The sequence below is a fragment of the Mycothermus thermophilus genome (genome assembly GCF_041956435.1).
Source record: "Mycothermus thermophilus strain CBS 625.91 unplaced genomic scaffold VTJ04scaffold_7, whole genome shotgun sequence".
NCBI lineage: Eukaryota > Fungi > Ascomycota > Sordariomycetes > Sordariales > Chaetomiaceae > Mycothermus > Mycothermus thermophilus.
Window position 1 is genome coordinate 2074338 of NW_027191433.1, and position 8463 is coordinate 2082800.

Genomic DNA, 8463 nt, shown 5'->3' on the forward strand with positions numbered 1-8463 from the left:
AGTGTAACGTGGAGTGATGGCGTTGTATACTCATAGGGTTGTAAACCTGTCGGCCGCCCCTGAGCGCATGTTACATTCGTCTAGAACTAGGTCTTACATAGTACATCCCAAGATTTTGATAAGGTTCTTCCCGACGGACTTTGGGGGCGGGTAGATGCCGGTCAGCGTTACACACCCGCATCTGTGCATTCGTCTGCAGGTTGGCGCCCGGTACTAGCATATGGTTGCGTTTCCCCTGAGCGAGATCGTTGTCCGATGAGTATGCACATAACCGGTACCAACAGCGACCAGGTATCAGAGACCACACGGACGGGAATTGTACCCCGCAAACATTGGACCTAGTTGACATGGACCGCGATACCAGTCAACCCCCCACCTACGATCTGACATGGCCGAAGAACTCACCCAATCCGTTCAGGACAACTTGAGCTTGGCTGACGAGGCCGAGATCACGCCTCCATGGGGAGCATTGCCTGTTGAGCAGTACCTGATTGTGCGTTGACAGAACACACTTGAGTCGGGAAGACGACCGCAATGCGCGTTGCGCTAACAACCCGACGTATGTAATACTACGTACAGAGGAATTGGGATTGGCCTTCATCCCAACCTGCCGACGAACAACGCCTAGCCTTGGTCCGCGCATTCCTCGCTCTTGACAACGTCCCAAAGGAATGGGACTTCGCGAGAGGCTTGCGCATGCCCAGTCAACTCAGAGAAATGCAGCTGGTTCCCACTGAAGACGAAGTGTGTATTATTCTTCGACTATGGCGCCCGTTACACTGGCGATGGGTGGCTTTTCGGATATGGGGAGACCGTCCCCTGGGTGAATCCGTCTGGCTGCGGACGCACTATGGCAAGGGTACCGATGAGAAGTTCGCAGAATGGCGCGCCATAGATGCAGACTGTGATCCTAACTTCACAGAGGATACGGCTAAGTGAAGGTTTCTGGATGATCCGCAAATGTTCACCTTCGGGGATGAATGGCGGAGGGTGTTCGATGTTATTCCTGAGCTCCTCGGCCCACAGAATGGCTACTTCCGAGGTGTTCCACAGGAAAGGATGAATAGGTTGCGCGAGCAGCTCCGTGAGGATATTGAAAGGCGGACAGCAAGTGGACAATATGAGCGCGCTGAGGAAGTGGCCGCCTTGGAGGCAGAGTACGGCAAACACGGCGAGAGGTTGCAGGTGTATGCTGTGGAGAATGTCCTCGTTGCGGATGCTCGCGCCTTCGAAATGGACCGCTTGAAACTCCTGTATCTGGATTACAAGGGGAATATCGTCCGGCATTCTTCTGTTGAGATAGACTACGCGTGGGAAACATGGGACCACCGGTGGGCGTGGAAATTTAGAGAGACATGCTACTGGATGCTCAAGCACAATCCATTGACAAGGGAAGGATACGAGGATGGCGCTGAGCTGGCGGACGACTATCGCGCCTTGGGGAGACTGGGACGCCTGCTTTATGGATTGGAACTGAATTGAACGAGTGTCTTGAATCCTCACGGTATCTAATTACCTGCCACTTTAAGATATTTGTAATTGAACAGATGATTTTGCAATCTTGTGTGTTTGTAATTTGGCGGAATCTCCTTAACCATGGAAGCCCTTCCTCTGAATCGCAGACACTCAAGCCTCCACACAGACATAGTAGTCGAGGAACATTGTGCGACAATCCTCGCCCACATCTGGATTCCATTGAACAAACTGAGAACTATCAGCATGTCATCGTGGGACGCAGAGTCATAGAGATCTGCTCACCTGTTGCAGGGAAAGGCCAAACGTATCTAAAATCTTCTGGCAAGTATCTCCGCTGACAACCTTGTAGAACCGCTTGCAGCCATGGATCATATTGGGCTGATATGGCGTCGGAGTCGTCGCAGGCGCACTCGTCGTCGAGGCAGGTGGCTCATCATCATCAATTATTATATATTCTGACCTGTCAGGTGTACACATGGCCGGAATGCGCGCGGGAGAGGTTGGCACAGGAGCACCGGGGGTTGGGAAGCAGTATACGCTGAGGAGAGACTGGCAACCTTCGGGATAGTCCTCTTCGTTGAATCCGTTGGCAAAGTCGTCGTCGTTGAGCCAACAGTATTGTGTTTGTTGCGCCAGTTCCGACGCCAGTGTCTCATTGTATGTGATCGTCAGCCAAGGGGTCGGTGTTGCGCTCAGGTTGAGCGTGGGAGTGTACCAAGATGTGGTGAAGCTGATGGTCCCCACGTCGTCAACTGCGGTGACCCAATTAGAGATCAGTGAGCTTGTCCTGTTCTCAGATGGATTAGTCTCTTGTCATGACGATCAGATGTAGTCGTAGCAAGATAGATACGAACAGTGTTGGGTAATATTCATAGTATGTATCAGTTACATTGACGTCGTAGGTACCGCCGCCAGGAGGCCTAAATGACACTGACGTTAGCCTGGTCAGTCAAACGGCCGAGTGGAGGGCAACCAACGAAAGACAGATGCTTCGTCCGATCATGGAGTCCAGATTATCGCAGTTCCTGTGAATGGATCTATTGTGCGGTTAGTAATGTTTTATGGGGAGGTTTCGGAAACGAGGTGTTACCCACGGGTTCCAGGAAAGTAGTTGAACTAGACCAAACGGCTGGTCGCGAATGAGTTCGGAGCACGTCGAATTCTCATCCAACGTCTTGATTGTGCACTTGTCTTGCAGGCAGAGAGACATTCCAGGTGACAAGGTCGTGCAGTTGTAGTCCAGGTAGTTTCGGTTGATCATCAGGTCTGTGCCAACCCCCTTATCTCTGGAGATTGACAGGCATGTGTCTTCGGCTTTGACTGTGTAGGTCTCTCCAAGGCATGTCGGTAATGGCTCATCTGCTGAACTCGTACTGGTGGTCGTGACAGAAGTTGAGGTGTATGTGTACGTGTAGCTGGTCGGGTTGGCGCTGCACGATGACAGGAGCTCAGAGAATGCTTCGGGACTGATCTGCTGCCTGCCGTACTCCGAGTTGAGCATCGCAGCGGCATATTTGAGGGTGCAGTCAGAGCACAGCTCTTTGAGACCAGCATAAAGGCTCCGGAGGCAGAATCCAGCTCTGGTGTAATCGTCAGTCAGTCATGGATCATAACCCCATCATCCTCAGAAGACACTCACGAGTCCTTAATGCAGCTCACGTCGTATGCCCAAACTAGGCTGTTCGCCAGTTCGGCTGGCGATTGCATGTAGGTGCTGTTCATGTGCAACACATACATCTCGGTGCCGCAGCCAGCCGTGACCTGTCTTTGGAATGTGGTGAGGGAGTCGTAACAGGTGTTGGTGCAGTATTCCGCAGCCTCATCGTCCTCCAGAGCGGCTCCGCTAGACACTAGGCCCGCAGTGACGAGGTAGTTGGCGCATGTAATGTTCTGCACCAGAGCAGCCCGACAGCGTGCTGGCACACTTGTAGGTATCGCTGCGGGTGCGGTCCAAAGTTGGATGGCAGCAACCTGGTAGGCCCAGGCCGCCACCATCGACGCCGCCACGACTGAGGTCTGGGTCCTGAATAGCATCATTCTGGCTATGACCACACTCGCAGACTGGTGGAGGAGGATGGTCTAGAGAGGAAGTTCGCGGGAGACGAGGAAGATTGGATGGCTTCGAGAAGAATCCTGCACCTCCCTTCTTGCAAGACATGTTTTCTGCCTCTGCCGACAAACGGATGACCTCTTCAATATCATTTCCAAGCGGAAACCTGGGACGCCCAGACCTATGATGCAACCCGCCCATGATGTTCGTTCAATGCGATTATGAATCTACCCGTTAAACACATATCTGACGCATCGAATGTTGTCTGCCTGTAAACTCCGTTCCCTGGCGTTAATAAGGAGCAAAAACTATGGTAACGCGGAAGCAAGCGAAAGCTACGGTAGTATTTCTGCGGCGCTCCGTTGGGGCAATTCACATGCACAGAGTAGAACTATTGATCGATCAACCACACCACATGAACCATCACGTTGGAGACCAAGCCACCAAGACGCCGACGACACCGACGTCGAATCGACGAAAACTCCGTCTTGGTGCGCCAACGCGCGTTGCCTACGGAGTATTACGGGGAGTGTTGGAGAAACAGCTCAAGACATTGTAATCTGGAGATGTATATATGACGCCGCGATGTTGTGTTCCGTCGAGATGTCTCTCACATCATCCATCGTGGGAGGCACTTGACTCATCAATCGTTTTCAGGCCTCTCTAACAGCTGGACCTCGCCAATCACTATGATCGTCACCAACCTTGTTGGAGTGCTTCTCCTTGCCTCGACAGGCGCTTCCCGCTCCATCACGAGGAGGGCATGTGGTTTCTCGGTCCCAGCGGAGGCAGGCGATACTTGTGCCTCCATCGCTGAGTTTTGGGGAATTACCGAGGCAGAGTTCATCGCCTGGAACCCCTCTGTCGGCGCAGGATGCTCCGCCGGCGTCGTGCCTGGACTGGAGTACTGCATCGAATGGATTGGACCGATCACGACCACCACCTCGTCCTCTTCATCCACTTCGACGACCACCACCACGGCAAGAACGACATCCACGACGAGCACGAGCGCCGGACCATCGCCAACTCAAGACGGCCTCATCTCGACATGTACGTTCACAGTCCGTCGAGGCTTGGTTTTCTTACCCCACCAGCTAACTGGACATGCAGGCACAAAGTTCCACAAGGTCGTCTCCGGCGATACTTGCCAAAAGATTGTCGACAAATACGGAACCTTCAGCCTGAGGGACTTGTAAGTGAACTCATAAGATCGCTTACGACTGGGAGGGTCTTGAAGGGTGTTCTGACTGGCTTTGCAGCTACACTTGGAATCCCGCTGTGGGAACAGGCAAGTAGTTCCTCTTGATGGATTCGGTAAAGACTGGACGAGGATCGCTAACACAATCGACTGGTGTAATCAGAGTGCTCCTATTTGATGCTGGACTATTATGTGTGCGTGGGGATCCCAGGAACACCCACCACTCGGCCTACCACTAGTACCTCATCTACGATCACGACCACTTCAGTTCCAACCCAGTCTGGCATTACTCGTGATTGTAAGTCAGCTGAAGAATTCGTTACTCTTACTTAGCATCTCTCTCCAACAAAGACCTCTTTTAACGGTGTATTCAGGCACGACGTTCTACCAGGTTGTCTCCGGTGACACATGCCAAAAGATTGTTGATAAATATGGAACCTTCACCCTCTCAAACTTGTGAGTCCCCTTTTACGTGTTGAGCTCCCCCACGTCCTGACAAGCTCGCAGCTACTCTTGGAACCCGGCCGTGGGATCTGATTGCTCCGGACTCCAACCGGGCGTCTATGTTTGTGTAGGCGTGCGCGGTACCCCGACGACGAGGCCTACCAGTACCCTTCCGTCCCCTACCCAGACCGGGCTTGTTTCGAATTGTACGTCAATGGATAGATTCTCAAATTATCCAATCTCCCGCTTCAAATAAACTTACTGCTAACTCCTCGAAAAGGCAGGGATTTCTACAAGGTTGTCCAGGGAGACACATGCCAGAAGATTGTTGACAAGTACAAGACCTTCACGCTCAACGACTTGTAAGTGTCTAATCCTTTTGTAGTACATTACTCATATACTAATCCAACATGATAGCTACAAGTGGAATCCTGCTGTTGGCACTAGCTGCACCAACCTCCAAGTCGGCGTTTATGTCTGCGTCGGAATCCCCAGCACGCCTACGAAGCCCATCACGACTTCCACCGCTCGCACGACCTCGACATCCACCCGGAAGACTTCCACTTCCACCCGGACCACGACGACGACAAGCAGTGCGCCAAGTCCGACACAGCCTGGAATTATCTCAACCTGTATGTCACCCACTCCGAGGGCCTCTGCCATCCTACTTATGCACATGCACCGGGGACACAGCTAACTGGATCGATCTCTAGGCAACAAGTATTACAAGGTCAAATCAGGAGATACTTGTGACAAGATCCGCGCTGCGCACAATAATAGTTTCACCTTGCAGCAGTTCTATTCCTGGAACTCGGGCGTTGGTGTACGTTTCTTTCCTCTGCCTCCTGTTCCCACACCTGCATCTTTGAAGCTCCATCCTGTGAACACGTTTGCTAACTGTTCCGATAGAACGGCTGCACTACCCTGTGGGTGGGATACTATGTCTGTGTCGGCGTCCGCAAATGAGAGTCATGGCTTACCCAGGACATGGTTCTTGTTTGTCCTAGAGTCATATCAGACCTTTGTCGTCCGTGGACTTCGCCTTCACGCATATGGATTGCTCAGGGTGCAACAGGCTTCTTAGATGACAACATGATTTGGATTCGCACTAAGGAGATAGTCTAGATCACCTAGAAGAACAATTCCATCAGAGTTGCTATCATTCTGATTTCGCAACTCTCTGTCCTTTTCTTGTGTTGTGATAATTTATTGCTCCCGGCTTCCGGGTTGTATAATATTAGAATAGTCGAGCCAGGCATATCGGTGAGTGGATCAAGGCGGATAACTCTGATAACGTATTGGAGGATCTCAACAGAACCAAGAAAACCCGGATGGATGACCATCTGGGCTGACCATTGAAGGGAAGATCTGAACAAGTCTCGTGCTGCCATCGACATGCGTCTTGAGCGGCTCAACGGCCTGTCTGGTCTGGTCTGCGGTGCCCTGAATGCTAGCCACCCCCGAAACAGTGACTCCTTGGCCTCCCAAATCCCTCTGTGAATATCGGCCGCTGCGGCACCGATTTCCCGGTCGCACGACTTGGTCAAAGACTCAACGTGTCTTCAGTTGGTCTATTCGCCGCTCCAAGCTGTCTAGCGGCTTCAGAGCCAGCGAGAGGACTGCTTCTATGGCACCGTCAATCGTCTGCGACGCCATGGTGCGTTGGACTATGAGGGTGTCGGTTGCTTGTTCTAGGTGCCTTAGTTGGTGGTGCTGTCCTCTGGGGCGGGTAATTATATTTGTGCCGAGGCGTGTTGCTACGCCGTCGAGGGCGTTGTCCTGTGCCGTTACACCTGCTTCCAAATGTTTGGAGGGCGGAAGCCTTCGAGGCGATATCGTCCTTGACTGGGGCAATGCTTGTGTCCATACTTTGTTGGATGTTGGTAGCAGCAGACTGGACTGCTTGCGCCAGGGGGAGAGCTTGTCGTCCAGGATTTGTGGCAGCTTGGACACCGCAGCATTCAGGTCTCGCTGCCACTCGGAGAGACAGATGTCGAGGGTTTGCTTCATGGCCGAGACCTGGGTGCCATGCTCTCCATGCTCTGTCACAATCGTCTTCTCTATGGTGGCTTACAGGGCTGTCAGTTTGCCCTGCAGAAGCTCCTCGGCCTTCGTCTCCATGCTGCTCTGCGCAGCCGACAGCTTCTCCTGCAAAAGCTCCCCGACCTTTGTCGCCATGCTGCTTTCCAGGCCAGCCAGCTTTGGCCGCATTAACCCCCACGTCCCTGAATCCGGCGGCACCTGCAGGCCAGAGATCTTCTCTTCCAGCAATTTCTCCACGTATTTCTCTACGTTCCGCAGCAGCGCAGAGAGCTGCTCCTGCCGGACGTTACCCAACCTCGCCGCCAAGTTTTGCACCAGAGCAGAGACCTTTCTGTCGAGACGCTGTTCAAAGTCTTTGAGTTTGGCGTCTATGTGGTTCTTGGCGACGGTGTTGTTGGCCTCTGGGAGGCTGCGTATCTGGGTCTCAAAAGCTTGTTGGTGTTGCAGGATGTTTGATGGGCCCGTCCGTCGAGCCTTGCAGGAAGGCGAGTATTGCATCGATATTATCGAAGTTTTGAGCATATTGAGCTTTCTCTATGTAGTCTGTGTGGCTTTAAAGCTCTAGATCGTCCTGTTCTTCTTCGATTTGACGCTTCAATGCCTCTCGTTTTGCCGTCTCCTGCTTCATTGCCTGCAACACGTGGGACATGGCACCCTCGGCGGAAGGAAGCCGGTCCGGGAACGTTTTCCCATCTCCGAACCATCCTGAAATACGCCAACCAGAAGGTTAGACTGCTCCATTCTCGTGGCAGGTGTAGCCGTTGATCCCAAAACAGAAATGGTTGCGGGTGAGAAGCACTGCTCTCAATGAATGCTATCGCAAGGCGATTTGTCGGGGAGGAAGACTGGCATTGTAGGAACAGACTCTCATCCATCCAGTCTTTCATTTCTTCTTCCCTTTTTTCCTTCCTTCCTTCTTTCTTTCTTTCTTGTTTTCTTACCCGCATGACATGCATGTGGATGATATTAATACCCGCCTTCCAGCGATATTGGCACCGATGGTTGTTGGAGATTTGGCAAGAAGCACAACAGCACGTCACTGGGACGGTCGACGCCTCCAGTTCACGGAATGGGTGCCACAGTCCGTTGCCAGGCATTCCTCCTCAATCTGCCGGGAGATGATCCGGTTTACTAGGTGTGATCCCGAAGCTCCTTATCAAGGCGATTTACCTCAAAACCCCTGGTGGCCATCAACCATCCGCTAAGGGTAAAATCTCAACAACCCAACCTCATCCATCCATCACAGTCACAA

At 52.4% G+C, this 8463-nt stretch overlaps 4 protein-coding genes across 4 annotated transcripts; 2 read left to right on the forward strand and 2 right to left on the reverse strand.

Moving 5' to 3' along the window:
• Window positions 1–960: 960 nt before the first annotated feature.
• VTJ04DRAFT_10308 (uncharacterized protein) lies at window positions 961–1482 on the forward strand (the record flags this gene model as incomplete). The annotated part of the gene is made up of 1 exon (XM_069358033.1): window positions 961–1482. The coding sequence occupies one exon, from the start codon at window positions 961–963 to the stop codon at window positions 1480–1482; it is 522 nt and encodes a 173-aa protein (XP_069215042.1).
• A 144-nt stretch (window positions 1483–1626) lies between these two features.
• VTJ04DRAFT_10309 (uncharacterized protein) lies at window positions 1627–3513 on the reverse strand (the record flags this gene model as incomplete). Its single annotated transcript, XM_069358034.1, has 6 exons — window positions 1627–1704; window positions 1759–2263; window positions 2331–2396; window positions 2454–2513; window positions 2571–3056; window positions 3116–3513. 6 exons carry the CDS (start codon window positions 3511–3513, stop codon window positions 1627–1629), a joined length of 1593 nt encoding a protein of 530 aa, XP_069215043.1.
• Window positions 3514–4215: 702 nt separating this feature from the next.
• Window positions 4216–6134, forward strand: VTJ04DRAFT_10310 (uncharacterized protein; the record flags this gene model as incomplete). Its single annotated transcript, XM_069358036.1, has 10 exons — window positions 4216–4576; window positions 4637–4718; window positions 4786–4814; window positions 4888–5022; window positions 5099–5180; window positions 5232–5374; window positions 5449–5530; window positions 5586–5800; window positions 5882–5991; window positions 6078–6134. 10 exons carry the CDS (start codon window positions 4216–4218, stop codon window positions 6132–6134), a joined length of 1296 nt encoding a protein of 431 aa, XP_069215044.1.
• A 1104-nt stretch (window positions 6135–7238) lies between these two features.
• On the reverse strand, window positions 7239–7733 carry VTJ04DRAFT_10311 (uncharacterized protein; the record flags this gene model as incomplete). Its single annotated transcript, XM_069358037.1, has 1 exon — window positions 7239–7733. One exon carries the CDS (start codon window positions 7731–7733, stop codon window positions 7239–7241), a length of 495 nt encoding a protein of 164 aa, XP_069215045.1.
• Between the last annotated feature and the right edge of the window lie 730 nt (window positions 7734–8463).